Genomic DNA, 23071 nt, shown 5'->3' with positions numbered 1-23071 from the left:
CAAGTGGCCTTTCATGCAACTGTTGACACATGACAAAAACTTGGTTTCTGTCCTAGATAATTTGCATACATTTGAATTAGAACACTTCAGAGGTGCTAAATAAACACAATATCTTGTCAAATTGTAATACTAGTAACTTAACAATATAAAATGTTCTTTTAACCCAGTCAATAAACTGTCTGAGTCACAGAACTTAAAACTCATTTCATGTTATCTTTGACCTTTGACCCAACTGCTATTTTTCACATGTCAGTCATTTTATGATGTAAACAAATGCCTCAGTTGCTACATTTTAACATGACTAACTCAGTCATGTTGAAATGCAGTGATCACTTGAAAACTGACTGAATACATAGAATAACACTTTGCTTGAAAACATGTCAGAAATGTACTTTTGATAAAACTTTGTAAGTTGCTAAAAATGACATCATGGAAAACAATGATAAACATTTATTGGAACTTTATAAGAAAAAAGATATTTTGTAATACTTTACAAAACTTGTATTTGTACTGTATTCAGAGTTAAGCATCAGTAAACTATAGTGATAACTATTTTAAACTCACATCTAGGGTAAATTCATAAATTGAGAAAAAAAACATGGCTTATAAAATTGTCTAATATAATGAATACATTTTCACAAAACTACATTATAAGCACACAAAAGTTAAAAAACAAACATCAGGTTAACTCTGTCAAGTGAAGTGCAATCTATGGCATTCTGACACAACACAGACACACAACAATTTCTGGTGGTGCAGCAATGATGTTTCCCTATCCCATACTATCTGCTGAGACTAAAATATAGTTTTTATCATTTTCAACAAAATGTTTTCTTTGATTACAGGGCACACTAGTCAGGTCTGCACTATCTCATAACTTTGTGAAATCTATGGTTTAGTCTTCAAACTGTCCTGGCATACAGTACAATTTATTTCAAGTGGTGTTGATGTACCTGTGACTGTTATGCCACTGTTGAGACGTGATAAAACCATGGATACTAATCATCTCAGATAATGCAATGCAAAATTCTATACAGGCCCAGGTCTGCTCTATCTAGTTATATGTATATAACCTTGTGAACTCTATGGTTCAGCCTATACACTGTACTGGCAAACAGTAAAATTTATTTCAAGTAGTATTGATCTGTGACCTTTATGCCACTGTTGACACATAACAAAAACTTGGACAAATAACAATTTTGTTGGAAATGTGTGAAAACATTTCTGTTTACAAATTACATTGAATTTTAGTCATTTCATGAAGACTATATTTGTTCTCTTACAAGTCAGGTACTGAAACAAATCAAATTAAGTAAGCAAACCTTGGTCAACATAAAGAATACTGACTATGTTCTCTAATTTATAAATGACATGTACCATACAGAATGAATGTTACAAAACAAATATCTGATGTGGTGAATATGGCTTGATTTCTGTATTTGCCTCTATTTACTTCATTAAGTGTTGTGATGTGATGTTTATTTTAGATTTTGTGGTTCTGGGACTGGTCCCTACAATAACCCAAAAGAACGACAAAATCAAAAACTGATGACACTAAATGAAGGAAATATTTGACATTAAGAGTTAAAAAGTATTTAATACATGTCAGAATTTTAGTAAAACAACAATGTAAAACAAACTTGGTGGTTCCAGAATTAAAACTGGTGATTTAAATTTTATAAAAAATATTTGGCTTGGCTTCCTTTGGGGTGTGCAGCAATCCCATGTGTCGATGCCATTCACAAGTTTATGATTTTTGAATTCAAAGATATTCAGTTTTAAATTGACAATATTAATTTCTGATGTTTAAGTTAGGAGAATTACCTCAGTACAGACTTCACTTGGGAGAAGCAAACAATAATAGCATTACAATAAACTGTTCAACTTCTCCTCTGAATAGTCTGTGTATGACTCAGCCCTGCTAGTTCAGAATACAATAATTGAATTGCAAAATGTAATCACTGAGTGTATCTTAATGGAACTACAAATGTACATGCACACTGACTAAAATAATGAACACTGACTAAAAATAGTAAAATAATGAAAGATGGAAATAAACTGCTAACTTTACTTCAGGTTTACTTGCTGTATACACATGTGTACAATAACATATAGCAACGCACACTATATAAGTCTCACTTTTGACTTCTTCTCAGATCAGGTGAGTTGCAACTTCTCCGGTTATGCTTATTTGAGGCTTCCCCCTGATAATCAGAAGTGCCAGTAATACCTATTTGAAGACAAGATAAAACAAAATTAATGTTCCTGAAATCATGGATTTACCTTAATACAGAGTTCATTAGGACATTAATTGAAATGGCATATTGAAGTTTAGAACCTACATATCATGATTGCTCTAGTCTAGTTCCCATACGGTGTCAATATTTACGATATAAAAGTTAGTGTTCATATGTAATATCCATATATGGTATATTTGTCAGCTTAGGATGCTACATACACTATTTACATCACTATAACAGATGGGGTTCACTGATTGCAGGAACATCTTGTTGTGTTGATTGATTGACTTTGACCAGACATGGTTTAGGTAGAGACCATGTTGGCATACTGACTGATGCTTGATCTTGTACATCTGTACATGTGTACTGGTACATAAATTTCGAAAAGTATGATTCTTTGCATCCCAATACCAGGTGTCAATTAGTCTGCAATTTTAATCAAAGAGTTGTGAAACTATTGCCTATCTGCAGGCGTGTAAGACTAATTCTACAACACTATTTCCGCTATCCTAAACTGATATTTCCATTGTTACCACAACTGAACTGATAAGGCTCAGCAGTGCTATAGGCATGACATAGTGTCTGTCTAGCTGTACGACTGTGTGTGTATAAACACCTGAAAGTCAATAACTGCTAGGCCGATAACCATAATATTTTGTGAATATATTACCTTGGGTGTCTAGATGGGAAATTGTTCAAATCAAAATGATCTTACAGCATATGTGTGATTTGGGTCAAAAATGTGGTTTTTGGTCAAAAAACTTAAACTCCAAAACTTCTGGACAGATTGGTCTGAAATTTGGTGGGAACGTTCTGAGGGATGTTTAGATTAAGAATGGTTCATGACGTAAGGATCCTATCAGTGATCATTGCATGGTGAATGGGGCTGAATTTTGATGGGAATGTTTCTGGAGGGTTAGTCAGCAGTTATTGTTTAAAACATTTTGGCCACACTGACCATATCAACCATGACAATGCCCTTACCAACAGTGAAATGATGATGTACATTACAAAGATAACAACAGGGATGGGTAGGTAAGTGAATAAAGATTTTAAAAATGTATGCAAATAAGGCTAGCAACAAGACCACACCCATAGTAACAGCCAAATGGTTGTTTATATTGCAATGATGAAAACTGGGAAGGGTTGGCAAGTGAATAAACATTCCAAAAATCTGTGATGTATTTCACAAAGATAACAACAGGGATTAATAGGCAATTGAATAAACATTCAAAAAATGTATGTATGTACATGTTGCCTAGCAATAAGACGCCAATAGCAACAGCCAAATGATCAAGTATATTGCAAAGATAACGGATTACATAGACAAATTAATAAACATTACAAAATGTATACAAATATGCTTAGCAACATGACCATGCCCATAGCAATAACCAAATACAATTGTGCTACAATGCCATTGGCGCTATTTTTTGAATTTTCTCTCTATCCAACAAGTCCACAATGATCACTGTGTCACACTTGTCTCGAATGGTATTCTTGTATAGACAATTTTTGAATGAATGCATGAATAAAACATATTTAAATTGTGCCATCAGCTCACATGATGAATCCACAATTAGGTGCCATCACGGAAAAGCGACCTCAATATAATTATGTACACCATCTTCTATTCAAATGTACGCTAATGTTTTGCAAAAGTTTTGTGTGGTGAGGTATGGCTTCTAGACCAGTGTGACGATCAGCTATCATTGTAGACAATTATTGGACAAAACGAAAATTAATAAAATCAACATGTCAGTTAGGATATCGGAAATAGTTGTTGTAGCATTAGTCCTACATGTCTACAGGTAGGCTAGTGAAAATACACTACCAAATACACTCATCTGAAAGATAGATGTAATATTGTTTTATGATGACTTGAATACATGGTGTATGTTACCTTATATCAGATTACATGAACATTTCCGTTGTCTTGATGCTTCAGCTGTAGGTTGGGGAGCAGCTTCTGTAGAATCATTTTCCTCATCAGTGACAAGTTCAACCACTGTATCTGTAGGTTGGGGAGCAGCCTGTGTAGAATCATTTTCCTCATCAGTGACAAGTTCAACCACTGTATCTGTAGGTTGGGGAGCAGCCTGTGTAGAATCATTTTCCTCATCAGTGACAAGTTCAACCAATTCAGCTGTAGGTTGGGGAGCAGCCTGTGTAGAATCATTTTCCTCATACTCAGTGACAAGTTCAACCAATGGACGTCTGTGTATTTTGGTTAACAATTCTCTCAGGAATCCAAGATTCTTCTTCCCAATGAGCCCTCTCTCTTCCAGTGCAGCAAATATTTGAGCAGGACCTCCTAGTCTTTCCAGTTCTCGTTTTGGCAGTTGACGGCCAGATAGTAAATTTCTTAATTTGTATTCATCCTCTTCACCAAGGCCGCCCTCTAGTTGCTGGTAGAGTTCTGATAAAGGATCTATTCTACTTGCACAATTTTCAGATCTGATAGCAGATTGGTAAAAGAACATTAGAGAAAAAATCTAATATGAAGTGAAAAGTGAGATCTTGGGAAAATAGCTACATTATAGTTTAACACAGCAGAATACAGAATTTAAGTATAAAAATGATTCACATTCATAGATAATAATATGTAATGGTGGTGTAGTAATATGAATTTTTTATGAAGATGACTTTTTATCAGGGCCTGACAGGGTTACATGACTGGCCATTTTTTGAAAATGTCATCTTTCCTTTGCATATATATAGCTTTTGCCATATGGGGTAGAGATGGGTGTTGTCAGATGATGGTCTTAATGTTCAAAATACTTTCTCACAGAAATTACCTTCTCGATCCCGTTTTACAAATGTTAGGGAATAGTACTACAATATGTCACTTTTTGAAAGTCTTGTTAGTTTCACCAAAATAATTTACAGCATTTGTACTTAGTAATAATGGGTTGAAAATGGGGTGTCATTATACTTGCTTCCATGATAATAATTCATGTAAAAAATCAAAACTCATAAACTCATTGTCCTAATCAAGGACTCGTTGTAAAAAAGGAACAAATAATTGAAAAGTTGATTTTTTTTAAAGTAATTAATTGTGACAGCCATCATTGCAACATAAATTAAGATTTAATTTTGAAAGAATGCAGACAAAGGAGAACAAGTCAACATCTAAATGTCTACAAAAGTTTACCTAGATTTCTTTGTAATAATGAATTTGAATTTTCTGGAATTTTACAGTTTAATGGCTTTTTGAATGAGAAATTTGAAAATGCAAAGACATTGATGTCCCTCCACAAGTAAATTAAAATGAGATTAGAAGCCATTTTATATCAATTTCTGTTAACTTAGGGAGTCCACAATTGTGTGTATAAAAGAGGTACTTATTGTTCAAATTGTCAGAATATTAATATTGCATTTTAAGCTAAATAGTAAAGAAATTAAGTTTAATAATCAACCTATAGCTTTTGTATGAGATAAATGACCCTCAAGGTTTGTCATTATTATTCAATTGTAATCTGCACTTTCACAATTTTTATGATCACTAGTCTAGCAAGGCCAATTATTGAACAGCTTTGAACCAATTTTTATTGTGCACAGATCAAAATGTGCATATGAATTTGGCATACTTCCAAACTTCTCCTTAAATACACTATTTGCACATACACCTATTAATCTCTAAAGATATTTTTAGTGTGTGTAGCATGGGGGTAATGTACATGCATGTCATTATTTAGTTATTTACTCACTCAATATCCACATCTTCTTTTCGTTGAGTACCTAAAAATATAAAAGATAAGGAAATCAAATTTACGACTAAATATTGTTACATAATAACAATAGTAATTTAAAAACATTTATTTATTTATTTATTTATTTATTTGAGGTAATAATCACTGTTAAAACCAGAAAGTTTCCTATTTGCTTGTACACCCCTACCAACATCAATTTCAATCAAGATGGCAAAAAGATACAAATTAATACAAATTGTATGTGAATTTTGTTTATGTGCATGAAATTGTCACCTCTTCATGATCTGTCACATATTCAAATAAAGTGAATATCAACTTACTGGTGCTATTGTACCATACGTACAAGTCAGGTTCCTTGCGAGGTACACCTCCCTTATCACATGTCACAACATCTGTCTTGATTGTACCACTTTGGGTTACTTCAATGGCAATGCAGTTGTCATCAACATCTCTACCACCAGAAACCAGCTGTCCAGGTTTGTGATAAGGACAAGTACACTTCAGGCAGGTCCTGTAGGATAGTCCAGGTGAGAAGTTTCGAATCAGCTGGGATAATTCTTTCTCTATTCTTCTTCGAACATCTGTAACTCTCTGGGGTTGTAGTTTATTTTGCTTTTCTCCCTCAGGTGGAATATTCAGTGCTCTTATCTCAATATCAGAGCCTATTTTGCATATGGTAATACTGAGATGTTCATCATTATTGACCAGGATGCGACAGCGGTGTTTGAACAATGACATCCATTGTGACCATTGCTTGAAGCACCTTACAACCAGTCTGTAGTAAAGTCCATCAGGAAGAAAATTACCAGGGAAGTGAAAGTAGAGTGGGCAGCAGGTTGAACTCTCTTTTGGACAGATGACATCTTTCTCTTCATGTCTTTGAAGGAGGTATGGCAAATAGTAGATATCTGATTGAGGATCTTCATTTGATGACTTAGGTTTCTTACAGATGACATCATACATTTCAAGTATCTTCAGCAGAACTTGTTTATCTTCTATTCGGCGATGATCTTTGAGGATGTACTCCACCAGTTCTTCATGTAATCTCCCATCAATGAACAATTCATCAACTAAGTTGTGGACCCTTGCTGGAGTTTGAGGGTTCTTCCTATAAATAGACGGTTGTGTGATCACCAACTTGAATAAACCAACCAGCCATCCCATGTCAAGGATTACTGTATTCTTTAGGTCTGGATCCTCAGAAAAGTGTAAAATCTCACCAACACTGTGGTAAAACTTCAAAGCCTTGTCTACTTCACTTCTGTCCAGGTCAATCTCCTCTCCTATCTTGTACACTTCTTCCAGCTTCATCATCTCCTTCTTCATCTTCCTCAGAGTCAGTTCAAGATGAATCCACTTCACAGGTATTTCACCAAGGAAGAAATGCTCCACTGCAAGCTTCTTTATCAGTTTTCGAAGTTCTTCTATCATGGGGTCATTTGCATATCCTGCTTCCCTAGATTTGTTGTCAACAGCAATCTTGGCTACAATATGATCACTGGCCTTAATAATGTTTGTCCTTAGATAATCTCCAATAGCCATCAGTCGTTTATTTGCTTCTTCCTCTATATCCCTTTGATGTTCATGCTCTTCTTCCTTTGTAGAGCATTCCTGAAAAGAAAGGGTCATGTCTTTTAGCACAAATGAACTTATGTTCAGTGCTATAGGCATGGCTAAGTGTCTGTCTGTCTGTCTGTCTGTTTGTCTGTGTGTGTGTGTGTGTGTGTGTGTGTGTGTGTGTGTGTGTGTGTGTGTGTGTGTGTGTGTGTGTGTGTGTAAACAACTTAAAGTCAAAAACTGCTGAACTGATTGCCATGATATTTTTGGGGTATATTACCTTTGGTGACTAGTTGAGAAATTGTTCAAATCAAAATGATCTTACCATCAGTGTGTGATTTGGGGAAAAGATACGAGTTTTGGTCAAAAAACTGAAACTCCAAAACTACTGAGCTGTATTGGGATGTACATACATTTACATCCCTATAGACATCTCCATTAAATTTCATCCCAGTCTGCCCAGTAGATTTCAATTATAGGCTTTCAACCAAAAGACACATCTTAGCCCTAATTTGCATATCGCTGATGGGATCATCATGTTATGAACAATTCTTAAATTAAACACCCCTAAAAACGTTCCCACCAAATTTCAGTCAAATCTGCTCTGTAGTTTTGGAGTTACAGATTTATGACCAATATAATACATTGTTAGCCCTAATTTGCATATCACTGATGCAATCATCATATCAAGAATACATCTTAATCTAAACACCCCTCAGAACATTCCCACCATATCTTAGCTTCATCGGCTCAGTAATTTTTGGTAAAATAGACTTGACCAAAACGACACATTTTTAGGCTTAATTTGCATATCACTGATGGGATCATCATGTCATGTACAATTCTTAAACTAAATACCCCACTATGTGGCAATATTTATACAACTTACTTACTTCATAGGTTAGCTTAAAGTGCCTCCTTCCCATACAGGTTTTAGCCTTCAATGGCTACAAAAATTACCTGTGTCCATCCATCTGTAGGCATTGATTTTATCTCTGACAGACTAGTTTCAACCAAATGTGACACAATTATCAGAAACAGTAGAGTATATGTGTGCACATCACTTTCCTTTTGTGAACTTGAACAACAACATATTTATCATAAAACGTAAACAATTTTACCACAACTCAAGAACCTGAATACATCTAGATATCAATGCCAATATTTTCTCGGGTAAGTTTCTTTTTTATAACTCGACCTATGACCTCATCCTTCAAGATAAAATAGGATTTTGTTTATATCCAGAGATTGCACAAATTTATGTTTAGAGAGGCTCACACTTTCAAGCCATTGACATTTGACAGCCTACATCTTCAAGGTCAAATAGAAATTCGGTGTACCCAGATAAATAACTCGAGTGCCTGCACCTAAAATTTACTAATTCGACACTTAACTTTGACCTTCATATTCACAGTCTTTGTTACCAAACCTCTCACTGCTGGTGGCTCTGTCTATGTACATCTCCCCAAATGAGAGTGAGGGGAAACCATGTTCCAACTACCCCCAGACTGAAGTCACACAGTACATTTCTTCCAAGCATAAAAAATAAGTTTAGGTGGCCAGTGTTTGTTGTAATATATTTCAGTCACTTGTGAAGTGATAATCTGTAGCAAAGGTACCTAAATCGTTCAGCCTGCAATGTTGGATGTGACGTACTCCCCATGATGCACTGCTCCATAGTCTACTTCCTGTGTGGGATAGTTGGCATCTCATTTCCCCAGACTCTCGTTTGGGGTGGTCTCATAGGCAGAGCCCCCAGCGGCGAGAAGGTGAGTAACCGAGATTATCATATTCAAGGTCAAATAAAATGACCATGGTTACTAGGGCCAGTTGTGTCACTAAATGTTGAACAATGTCTACAGAATAACACCTCCAGAAACATCCCCAACTAATTTAACCATTCACCATGTAATTTTTAAAAAGTTTTTCACCAAAATTACATATTGCTGATGGGATTATTATGTTGTGAATACACCTTCAGAACTACACATCTGCAGATATATCCCCATTCAATTTCAGCTGAATCTGTATGACAGTTTTGCAATAAAAGGTTTTTCGACCAAAAGCTACATTTTAGACCTAATTTGCATATCACAAATGAAGAATTCTTATTTAATCTACTCATCACTAAGAATGTTCCCAACACATTTCAGAACAATCTGCCCTGTTGTCTGATTTTTTTTACCACAAATGACATTTTTGACCAAAATCACATCCCTGTTATGTGAACAGTTTGCTTTCAATAATTTCCAAACTAGACACCAAAAATAATGTCTCCACTGAATACCAAGACAGTTTTTAAGTTTAATTTTACCTTAATGAGTAAATCTTTCTTTGCTCCAACTATGATAACAGGTGGTGATGCTGTTATCTGTCTTTCTGACTTTGAGCCTCTAAATGGGTCAGGTTCAGGTGTTCCATGTGCATGAATAGAATTCATCCAGAATGATAGGAATTCTAAAAAGGGGAAGATCAACGTATATTGAGAATAGGTACAAACATTAATATTGCTTGAAAAAGTATCAAAATGCAAAATGGTGGCAATGGCATTGCAGCACAACTGACTTTTCTGAAAATTTATGATTTGCAGTTGCTGTGGCCATGGTTGCTGGAGATTACAGAAATTATTGCTGAATATTTATTTTCTAAAATGCATATGGCAATAATACATGTCATTGAACATGCTCACATCTATATTTAAAATAGTATTACTTTTACAGTGGCATATATTACAAGCAATGTAAGTGAGACATGAAAGAGGTCTTCTAACAATCTGTCACTGTGAAGTAGTAAAAACTACAAACTCAATTGCAGCCATACAATACATATCAAATACAAATTAATCTATTCATTCATTTTGTTTTTTAAATTTTATAACAGTATACGTTTTTGAAGATGATAGTTTTTCAAATTTCTGGTGACAGTAATTTGCTCATTTAGTGTACTTGTTATTTTATGATACATGTATTAGAACACATGACAATTCTTTGCATGATATTTCATATCGTGAGATGGTAAATGAAATGTTATTATATGATATAATAGCATGAAAATGTTGTTTTGCACTAAAATTATTGTAATGTAAACCATGTGTATAGGAAAAGCAAGGAGGTGCAGTAGCAATGATGAATTTCCTGTATACAGTAGATACCACATTTTCATTTACATCCACCTCGTGCTGCTGGTAAAAGTAGCAATGACTAGTTCTCAAATTCATTATCATATTTCCTTGAGCTTTGTGTATTTATAGGTGTGTACAATAGTATTCGCATTGTGGATTATGTCTGACTTGTTCATCAATGATTTGATAACAGTGTAAGTGCACACTCAACCTAATACATGTAGTGTCTCAAGGGACAATAGTGATGACAGTTTATTTAAAGATTCTTACTTTTGTCAAAGAAACATCTTCTTTCTTACTGTCTATCTTGTTTTGTTGGCCAGCAACTAACTAGATGGCCGGGACTGCCACAGCTTTTTCAAATCAATTGTACTATTACATCACTCATTCTTCAATCAGTCAATGTCATCATATGTATGATGAAATTAATCGACAAATTAGTTCTACCATTACACTTCACAAAGTTCAATTGGTTAATATAAAATATAAATAATGTAATCCTACAATATGTGCAAGTTTGAATTCCCATAAACTAAAATCAATGTTGTGAAAAATTATCAAATGCATTGTAATATTACTGTGACTGAGATAGGCAGCTAGACTTTCAAATCAGGTAAGTTTTCATGTCCAATGGTAGACGATAATTATATTGAATTGTGTTGTTTCATCATATTGTGTTTGGGATTCCTATGTCATTTATTACACTATGGTTATTTCAATGGGGACATGGCTAATGTATGCAAACAGCTCAATCCTGACAATCAATCATGTTAACTGCCTTCTATTGTGTGTGGCTTGTCAGCGAAGGTTGGTTGCCATTGGTAACATCATATAAACTTATATATATATTGGTTAAATTAATTAAACTAAAATTGATTCAATTAGTAATCCAGTAATTTGTATATGCTCATGTCAAACCTTTGACTGTCCAATCATCCCTTATAGGCCCTTCTGTGTTTGATGAGATGATGTCATCCAGTGCTTTCGTGAGATCTGTTACAAGAATGTAGATAACTCTGTGTGCTAGGAATACCTGCAATGCACAAATAGAAATCGACAATGCCGACACTACGATTCATATCAAAATAAATTATATTTAACTCTTCCATTGACACCTTATTTTTCTCACCACTTTAAAATCTCCCCACTCCTCATTTTCTATATCTTTGTATGTCTTTTTTGAACATGTCTCCTTTTGGTAGTGTAAGTTCAGCAATTTGTGATATCCTGCTGTAGTCTGTCTGTCTGTCTGTCTGTCTGTCTGTCCCTCTCTCTCTCTCTCTCTCTCTCTCTCTCTCTCTCTCTCTCTCTCTCTCTTTCTTATTTTGTGTCTTTTACTCACCCATTCATTCACTGATACAAGGGCATAACTCAAAACAATCATAGATTGCAATTGATATATACATTTTGCTATTTTCGTCCAAAACCTGTATGGTACACGATGCTAAACTGCCATCCTTTTCAAATGTTAATTTTTATTCTTCCACAATATCCCTCTTTTTGTTGGTAGTTATATAAGTTCTCAATGTAAATTAAACCCTAATTGATATGTGTATTATAAAGTGAGAGCGAAACCCTCGTTACATATAATTTATGAGGGTAAAATTATTCACATATCATTACTTAGTTATCTGCTGAACATCATTGTCAACAATGAAACACTTAGAAATTTTAATTTAATACTGTAAGAAAATTAATGTTTTCAAGGTCAAATTGATTCCCCAGGTTTAGAGAAAATATTGGATAGATATTACAACAATGCTATACAGGTTGTACCTGATGTGTTATATAATATAAAATCTGTCCAGCAGTATCCCACAGACTGAAGAACAGATCTGGCTTATCAACATCCTCGACAGTTTTCAAACGTTCATCTATACGTCTACAAAAATCATTATCAGTCTCAGCTGTTGATTTTAAATCTTCTAGAATCTTCCTCGTTTTGGTCGTAGCTGGTTGCATACCGATGAATGATTCATCATCATCTTGTTGCTTTTTGATTCCAGACACAACTGCATCTTCCATCATCTGTCTTGTTTCATCCAATGACTGCTCTCCTTGGTATTCATAGTCTGTCAAATGAAATAAATATTAACATCATTAAACTTTATATTCTGACTACAATACAATTGTTAAAATACAGTGAAAGTGGAAGGGGTGTTTGAAAAACAATAATTGATTACTTACATTTTATATCCATTATTTAATCTTGGTCGATTACGCAAATTATATAAATTCTAATTTTGTGTCCTGGCACTAGTAGATTGCTAATTAATGAGCTAACTAATGTGTGTAAATATCTTGAAATCAAAAGTTACTGAGTCTTAGTGTATTGTCGACGTTCTGTTAGAAATTTGGTTCTACATGCAACTAAACTGCAACACCTCAATATGTATTCAGTGTTCTACTTAAAGTGCCAAAGGTCTAAATTGTCTAATAAAGTGTGTGGTTCCATTGAACAGGGTAACAAAATATACTTGCAATTACATAGTGATGCCATTGCAATGATGAAATAATAGTGCAGGTTTCATGTATATACAGCAAGAAACAACAGTGACACTTTCTATTGTAAACTTTGATTATTTCCTTTATATTAAAAATGGGAAATTTGATATCTTGTATTGTGCAAAACTGGCAAGAATGACAGTAATTACTTCGTTCACATTACTGAAAATCTTGGTTATGGCCTGGTTCCAGTAAACAAATTAACCTCGGCTTAAATTTTGTTTTGCTTTTTGTGTCCATCCAGGCACTGATAAGTAACACATTTACTTATCTGTGATCCAGGCTGGGACAAAAAGCAGTGCACAGAGCCCGTCAGCACTGTACCATTGTCAACATGGCTGACTTCGACAACAGAATGCTTTTTGTAGTGTTCCTGATTTGTTTTACGTGTTTTGCATTTCCAGAGGAAAATGTTGACAAGTTGGAGATTTCAAAGTAGTCTGTCAAGATAGTTTGATGAAGCGACGCATCAAGGAGCTGAACTATCTAGACTGTATCGTCATTTTAGACATTGCTTTCCGGTGATTCAGACTTTTTCTTACTATCCCTGTATGCATGTGTTTCTTTGATAGAAACTGTGAATCAAACTATTTGGTCACGTTTATGTAGCAAGAGTTGGTGGGAAGATCCATGTCATATACTGCTGTAAGGATTTGTATTTAGTATTCATCTAGGACCAGGTCTGTGTTCACCTCAGCAAATTTGGTCCAGACCATGACCTGGGAATGGCAGGTTAAACCACCCTTTGCTCCGGGCCTTAGCCAGGGTCACAAAAACAAGTGTGAACGGTTTTGCCCTGGCCTGGCCATACACAAAATGTGCAATTTGAAGTGTTCAACTCTCTGTAATAATATACCAAGTATTTTATGACATATTTGTTGACCAAAATAAATGTTTTGTACCTAAGCTTCATTGCAGAGATCATATCAAAATATTAGTGACATTGATGTTGAAAAATTTATCATCATATATTACTGTATTATTGAATTACTTCTCAAGAAATACTTAAGCACCCATAAAATAATTATTGTAACCTAGTGATGTATTCCCACAGCTTTTCTATCTCTGCAGGTCAGTTCAACGTCATGACGTTCAAAGTTATGAGTTTAGAAAGAAATGATGCGAAGCTAGTGAAAGTCAATTCTGAATTATTGTAATATATCAATTTCTGTCACTGAAGTAAACATCTTTTTTGTGTATTGCTGAAATGAAGATATGTACTTTAAGGGCAAAGTCAATATTTCAATATTGGATAAAAAAATAATGGTTAAGCTTGGGAGTTGGGGTGAGGAGTTGGACCATTTAAGTTCCCATCCAACAAAATAATGCTACGATGGGGTTGAGTGTTCTACGCATGGTGAAATGTGTGCATGTGTGTGTGTATGTATGTATGTATGTATGTAGAAAAAAAATACATAAGGAACGAATTATACAGTCCAAATAAATAAATACAATCCGACGCTTGGAATCAAAATTCATTATCTACAATATCAACGCATGATATAAAGCACCCGACTATATATCTGAATTATATATATATATATATATATATATATATATATATATATATATATATATATATATATATATATATATATATATATATATATATATATATATATATATATATATATATATATACTAATTCAATGTAAGAGGTAAGTCATAAACTGAAGGAAAAGCGCTCAATACTGCGAAGTAGAGCTGTATTTACACAAAATACACAAGTTATGGTACGGAGCCGTTACTCAGAGTTTCACGCTTGAATGCGATGATCGTCCGATGATCGCATTCAAGCGTGAAACTCTGAGTAACGGCTCCGTACCATAACTTGTGTATTTTGTGTATATATATATATATTTAACGGTAAGGAAACGCAGATACTATATTCCATTCTACCCCTGATGAGTGAGGACTACGCACCTTACGAAACGGTTCTGTAGGGTCTATAGCATATAATTTGGTTCAAATTTTCAAAACCTGTATATAATTCGCTCTACTACCCGTATTGAGCACTTTTATGTGGTTTTATCTACATCCAGTCAATTATATATATATATATATATATATATATATATATATATATATATATATATATATATATATATATATATATATATATAATATCCTATAAGTATGTATGTATGTATGTATGTTCTACAAAAAAAGTAGATCAAAACATGTGTTTGCTTGTTGCTTAAGAAAGCTTTTGATAGTGTTTGGCATTTAGGATTGTTCTACAAATTATCAAAACAAGTCATCACGTGTATTTATAATAATATTGGTACCAGACAAGGTTGTAATCTAAGTCCCACACTGTTCAACCTATTCATTAATGATTTGCCAATGTTACTTCACAGAAAATGTATTGATCCTCCCTTGTTGATAGATAAGAAATTACCGATCCTTATGTTCGCTGATGATATTGTAATGTCAACTTCTAGTCATGGTTTACAACATTCACTGAGATTACTTGAATCCAACAAATGCAATGAATGTAACAAATAGCAACTAACAGTGAGTCTTAAAAAGACAAAAGTTATGGTGTTCAATTCTAATTTTAAACCACTTAAATATAGTTTCTTTATTTATAATGAAAGAATGGATATTGTTGCATCCTACACTTATTTAGGTATTTCATTAACCCCTTCAGGAAATTTCAAAAATACTAGAGTGGCTTTGAGAATAAAGCTTTGAGATCTCTGTTTGCTTGTACACTAACTTTAATACACATAATGGAGTTTAAGTTGATGTTCAATTGCATCTCTTTGACTCTTTGGTCAAACCAATATTATTATATGGATCTGAAGTTTGGGGTGCCTACATATTCCGTAGAGTTGATGTTGGTAAATTCAATGAATACTTTCCTAAGCCTATGATGAATGATATTGAATTTACACACATAAAAGAATGCAGATATATGCTTGGAGTTAACAAAACATCATGTATTCATGCATGTTTAGGTGAATTAGGTCGTTTTCCATTACTAATTACTGTTATTGAAAATGTTGTCAAATATTGGTTTCGGTTAAAACAAGTTAAAGAGGCATCTTTACTTGATTATGCATACAAATTAGAATTGAGGTTGCATGAAAAACACCATTCCATATATCTTGATTTTGTTCATTTAGTATTTTCATTATGTAACTGTTCCCATTTTATAGTTGGTGAGAATTATAAATTGTCTACTATATTAAAGAAAGTTAAAGATTCTTTGAAATCAAAATTTATTGACTTGTGGAAGAAATCTGTGGCAAGTTACAATAAACTTCGTGTTTATTCAAAAATTAAGTTCACTTTTCAATGTGAAAAATATTTATCTGTTGTTAGAAACACTTTTGATAGAATATCTGTTACAAAATTAAGGATTTCAAACCAATTGAAACTGGCTGTTACAAGAACATTGAAAGAAAACAGAGATTATGCACCTTGTGTAGCTCGAGTATTGGAGATGAATTTCACTGTGCATTACTGTGTAAAAATGAAAAAAAATCAGAAGATAAGAGATGAATACTTGGACATTTTATTTAGTTTACAGTCGCAGTTACTTAAATTTGATAATCATTCTCTATTTAAGTAAATTTTTTTCATTTGTAGATGATACCCTACCAAGTGTCACAGCTAAATATCTCAGTGATATACCTAATATTTTCAAGACGTTGTAAACATCAGTGTTTCATTTGGTATATTTTCTTGCCAATGTCACTTCTTGTGTACACGGCTTAATAAATAATAAATAAAATGTGTATGTATGTATGTATGTATGTATGTATATATGTATGTATTTATGTATGTATGTATGTATGTATGTATGCTGGACCCCCATGGAATTAATACATTATTTATATCATTCCCTAATATCTACACTTATTCTCTCTTTCAGGCATGTTCTATGTGGTTCTTTATGGTGCACGTGATTTAAAAATCTTTTTGCCTGTACCTAACCATTGATAAATACTTGCGCAGTTGTCATTCTATTCCATAACATTTAGATATATAGTTGGGTGGTAACCTGCTTTATGTCGTGCCTTGATAAGGAACTTTGATTCAAAGTATCGGATTGTATTTATATATTCGGGCTGTATAACTCATCCTTATGCATTTCTATGTTGTATGTATGTATGTATGTGTGTGTGTGTGTGTAAACACGTACATTTGTATGTCTGTGAATGTGCAATATAAGTATGTATATTTGAATGCATTGATGCATTGAATAAGAATGCATGTGTAGATGTGTGTATGTATGTAATGACTTCAAGTCAAACACCGCAAGACTGGTCGTCTTGATATTTGATGGGGGTATTACTTAGGGTATGTAGAAGGAGAATTGTAAAAATGAAAATGACCTCACCAGAGATGTGCACTTTGGTTGAAAAATGTGATAAAAATTTGATTTTTGGGAACAATACACAATTAACTTTTCTTTCACACCTTACACATATAACAAGTCATTGAGAATGCCATAGTCCCCGCTATGATTGGGTTTTAAGGAATTATCACTACTCTGATCACGCAACAACACTTGTGAACTTAAACCAAACAGACTTAGATATGTTGTGTCTGCTTGTTGGACATGGAACATGCCTACAACAGGATTGGTCGGGTATGGGGGAATCATATCACGATGAAAATGGATATGCACATGTATGTCATAGAACACTGTCCTAATACCAACTTTGAATATGATCTATTCAAGCATGTCTGAGTTATGTCTTTGGACATAGAAAAATCGCAAACAAAATGGCTGCCAGGCGGCCATATTGGATCGTATCACAACAACAATGAATATGCACATGTATGTCATAGAACACTGTGATAATACCAACTTTGAATGAGATCTGTTCAAGCATGTCTGAGTTATTGCTTTGGACATGGAAAATTCACAAACAAAATGGCTGCCAGGCAGCCATATTGGATCGTAACACGACGAAAATGGATATGCACATGTATATCATAGAACACTGTCCTAATACTAACTTTGAATGAGATCTGTTCAAGCATGTCTGAGTTATGGCTTTGGACATGGAAAATTCACAAACAAAATGGCTGCCAGGCAGCCATATTGGATCGTATCACAACGAAAATGGACATGGACATGTATGTCATAGACCACTGTCCTAATCAACTTTGAATGAGATCTGTTCAAGCATGTCTGACTTATGGCTTTGGACATATAAATTAATCTCAAACAAAATGGCTGCCAGGCGGCCATATTGGAAAAGGGGGTGTACATTAAGTTTTTCATTCAACATCGAATCTTGTCCCTTAATATAGTGTATGTGATCTTACTATCCACAACATTCTAATTCTTTTAGTGAAAATATAAGCCTTTAAAGTAAATTACCTTTAATTATCCATTCAGTTATATCAATGCCATAAATATCAGCTCCATCTGTACTCAAGTGTAAATCCTCAAATGCTTCGTTGAAAAGACTCCGTTTAGTTGATGTTTTTCCGGAACCAAAAGCTCCAACAAACATTATCCGTCCACGATATAGTTTTTTATGAGTACCTTTCTGATTAGCTGCCTTTTCAAGTTGCTGTGTAATAGAACGAGCTTCATTGTTAATTCCTATAATTATAATACGACTATCTCACTTTAATTGTCTCTACCAGTCTGTGATTTTTTTTTGGGATTTCACATTTAGTCAAAAGAGTGTTTGAGAGGAGCTTATCTCAGAAAACGTGTAATCTAATACAAATGTATATTAAAGGCCAGGGTTCAACCATAGTATAGTTTAGTAGTATAGTATATGACATGACATAATGTAAAAATACATTATCTAGAGTCATAAACAACATGCAGAAACAACAAAAACAAAAATAATAGATAAGTATAAATTATATAGAAAACACATGTATACATATCATTCATTCTTGTATGAGTGTTGTCTTATAAGAGTCATGAGAATTACTTTGGGATTCTTCTTTTATATTTGGCCAACTTTCTCTCTAAATCTGTCAGACTCCTTAGTGCTAATCCTCATCTGAACTTGGCAGTTTACTTATGGGGCTGTTATTATTTATGGCTGGGGGGGGGGGTTGCAAGAATGGTAATGAAAAAATTGAAATATGGGAAGCCCCCCCTCCACCGTTTTGCTCAAAAACATTAATATCACCCCCATCTGACATGATACATTTGAGTGACACTCCCCTCCCCACATACACACACACACTGCATATATTAATAATATAAAGTGATGTGTTTTTAGAAGGCAGTGACTCTTTCATTTCATTTAATATGAATCAAATTGTTTGATAGAATAATTATTTTAAAATAATTATATAGTAAACAATGGATGTAATTATGTTGCAATTATCCTTTTCCAAAAATGTTTAATTGTCCAGAACAATTCCATTACACTGCGTCCTGATAGACCACTTTGAACAATTTAGAAAATCACGTTTGGTGAAAGGAAAAATCGGTTTTATAAATTTTTGAATAGTGTTTTTGAAAGCCATACTGCTATAATCAGGGATAGTGAAGAAACAAGTTACAGCTTCTTTAACTAAAAAATAAGAATAATGATTTTCTTGAATGGATGTGACATAGGAGTTTTAAATGCTTTCTTTTTTCTAAGCTGTTCTACAGCAAAAGCTTTATTACATTTTTCTACATATCCACACTTATAGTCTCAACAGGAATTGATTGCAATTCATACTTTTACTGAATTCATAAAAGGTTGAACCACAGACATTTATAATATTTTATTCATATAGTATACATGTATACACACTTTATTTTCACAATCTTTACTATTTTATTTGTCATATTTATTATTGTCACTTCTACCAAGTGTTGAATGTCTGTACTTTCCTGAATGGCACAGAACTTGGACCATTTTAAAATTGTCAGACATAAACATGATCAGATCTCAAAGATGTTATATACACAGTTGATATGTAATCTGTAATAGCAAAGTGTTGTCATCTAATGTTTTCAACTCAAAGTAGGATACAGTACTGCTAAAAAATCATTGATAATATAATTACAATGCCATATTAAAACAGTTTGTGTATTTTCAGAGAAATTTCTAGAGGGTATCTGTATAAAACAGTAGAAACGAGAACTTACATGAAGTATTTTTACTACATCATTTGTTTATTATATTTAAGTTGAAAATAAAAGTTACATTTTTTGTTGTATTAAAAGTTTACTTCAGAGTATTATATATGATAGTGCATCACACTGATGAGTGACAATTTTGTTTGAGTACCCCCTCCCCCGTTTCTCTTATTTTCCAGTAATCCCCTAAGATATTGACATTTTCGAGTGCCCCCCCTCAATTCCTCTGACCCTCCACCCCACTGTAAATAATGACGGTTCCCTTATCTAACGGAAACAGCTATACAAATAGTCAATGTACTATACAACACCCATTGCAATGAAGTCTAGCTCTTCTATTATGAGCCACTAGCAAGAGGTAAAATGGTATTGCAGGTACTGATAATTAGTGATTCATAAATAAATATTGAACATGACCTTTGCTAAAACAACATTTTGAAACTCTGTAAGGATCAGAGAGACAACTACTTTTGAGACTTTCTAGCTGATGCGCACAAACTAGGAATATGAACCCATTTTTTAAAAGCTAAAATAGACTTTAAAAGCCAATGAAATTACTAGCATTTCATGTAAACTTTAAAACATGTGATATATTTATTCATATTGCCATAATGCCAATTCATAGTTAAACATGACTTTTACAATTTCATGATTGTTTTTAGTACTTACCCTCTTTATCACATCAATATTAAACTAATCACCATAGAGATTAACAACAAAGCGGACGACAGTGGAAGAAATGGATAAAAAAAGAACATTAATTAAACCTCATCGATACCTATCTCAAAAGAGAAGAATATTAATATGTATTTAGGAGTTGGCTCCATGGCAATATTATATAAGTTTCTGTCGCCACTCTGCCATTGCACAGTCAATATGACATATTTAATACATGCATTTTTGTTGTTATTGTAATTCATATCTTTTTTAAAACATATAATTTGTGAATAAGACCTTAAATTCTTACAATTGAATAATTAGTCTTGGAAGTATTATGAATCATAACTTATAGGCTGTAGAGTGGTTGTGTTCATTTCCAGACAAGGAAGGGCAGACAGGATATTCAAATTCATTGGCAGAAACAAGAAAGACATTTATAAAAAATAGTTTATGAAATTGTAATTGAAGTTCAGCTGGAAGAGGTCTAATCTATGATCATCTCTGTAGATATTGCTTTATACACAGTTTTCTAACAACTTACTCAATCACATCTTCAGCTGAAATATTTGATTTCAGAATTGCATTTCAGATATTGAAAAAGGACATTTGATGTGTACATGATTCAATTGTAATTAGATAATTCGCAAAAAATAAACATTCTTCAATTTCAATTTACAGGCAGAGTAAAAGTGATGTGAACATTTAATCCAAGGAACAAACAAATTAATTTTTAACTGGGCACTTCAAATTCATTGAAATACAAGATATTGAAATTCAAAGGAGAAAAAGAAAGAAAGATATTTGTATATAATTCATTAAAATTGATGATCAACTACACTGTAAATAAGTGTGACATATGTGAAATTAATATCATTACTGTCAATCTAGATACACTCAAATATTTGTCCAATTTACTACCACACATGACAGAAATCTATTAAGTAATAAAATGTATACATACATTTATATAAATAACTAGTAATCTATAACGAAATAAAAAATTACATCAGTATATATATTTCTTTTGAATAAGTGTAAGTACATGATATTTACCAAGAATATTTTATATACAAGGACTTATATCCAATTAAACTCTAATATAAATAATGCATATAACTAGTAATAAGGTAGTAAATAATCCTTCCTTTATTATAACTTACGTCCTGTAGAGTAGTTGTGTTCATTTCCAGACAAGGATGAATAGACAGGATATTAAAATTCACAGGAGACAAGGATAAAAAGAAAGATATTATTTATATAGTTCATGACATTGATGATCAACTACACTGTAAATTACTTTGACATATATGAAATGAATATCTTTACTGTCTATCTAGATACACTCAAATATTTGTCCATTTTAATACCACACATGACTGAAATCTATTCCGAAATAATCTGCATACATACATTTACATAACGAACTAGTAATCTATAACTAAATTAAAAAAATTTACATCATTATATATATTTCTTTTGAATAAGTGTGAAGTACATGATATTTACCAAGAATATTTTATACACAAGGACTTATATCCAATTAAATTCTAATATAAATAATGTATATAACTAGTAATAAGGTAGTATATAATCCTTCCTATATTATAACTTACAACCTGTAGAATAGTTGTGTTCATTTCCAGACAGGGATGGATAGACAGGATATTAAAATTCACAGGAAAGAAGGATAAAAAGAAAGATATTATTTATATAATTCATGACATTGATGATCAACTACACTTTAAATTAGTGTGACATATGTGAAATGAATACATTTACTGTCTATCTAGATACACTCAAATATTTGTCCATTTTAATACAACACATGACTAAAATCTATTCCGTAATAATCTGTATACATACATTTACATAACGAACTAGTAATCTATAACTAAATAAAAGAATTTACATCATTATATATATTTCTTTTGAATAAGTGTGAAGTACATGATATTTACCAAGAATATTTTATAGACAAGGACTTATATCAATTAAACTCAAATATAAATAATGCATATAACTAGTAATAAGGTAGTAAATAACCCTTCCTTTATTATAACTTACAATCTGTAGAATAGTTGTGTTCATTTCCAGACAAGGATGGACAGACATAATATTGAGTTCACAGGAAAGAAGGATAAAAAGAAAGCTATTATTTATATAATTCATGACATTGATGATCAACTACACTGTAAATTAGTGTGACATA

The 23071-nt window shown here is 33.0% G+C and overlaps 1 protein-coding gene across 1 annotated transcript; it reads right to left on the bottom strand.

Annotated features, from left to right (window-relative positions):
- Nucleotides 1-4382: 4382 nt before the first annotated feature.
- LOC144442088 (uncharacterized) lies at nt 4383-22112 on the bottom strand. Its single transcript, XM_078131358.1, has 10 exons — nt 22023-22112; nt 20872-20895; nt 18481-18676; nt 12408-12703; nt 11550-11664; nt 9825-9967; nt 6274-7564; nt 5951-5981; nt 4431-4697; nt 4383-4386 (listed from the first exon to the last, which is right to left on the bottom strand). The coding sequence occupies exons 1-10, from the start codon at nt 22044-22046 to the stop codon at nt 4383-4385; spliced, it is 2391 nt and encodes a 796-aa protein (XP_077987484.1). The 5' UTR covers nt 22047-22112.
- Between the last annotated feature and the right edge of the window lie 959 nt (nt 22113-23071).

The sequence above is a fragment of the Glandiceps talaboti genome, chromosome 11, assembly GCF_964340395.1.
Source record: "Glandiceps talaboti chromosome 11, keGlaTala1.1, whole genome shotgun sequence".
NCBI lineage: Eukaryota > Metazoa > Hemichordata > Enteropneusta > Spengelidae > Glandiceps > Glandiceps talaboti.
Note: the sequence above shows the minus strand (reverse complement) of the source record. Positions and strands in the feature narration are given on the sequence as shown.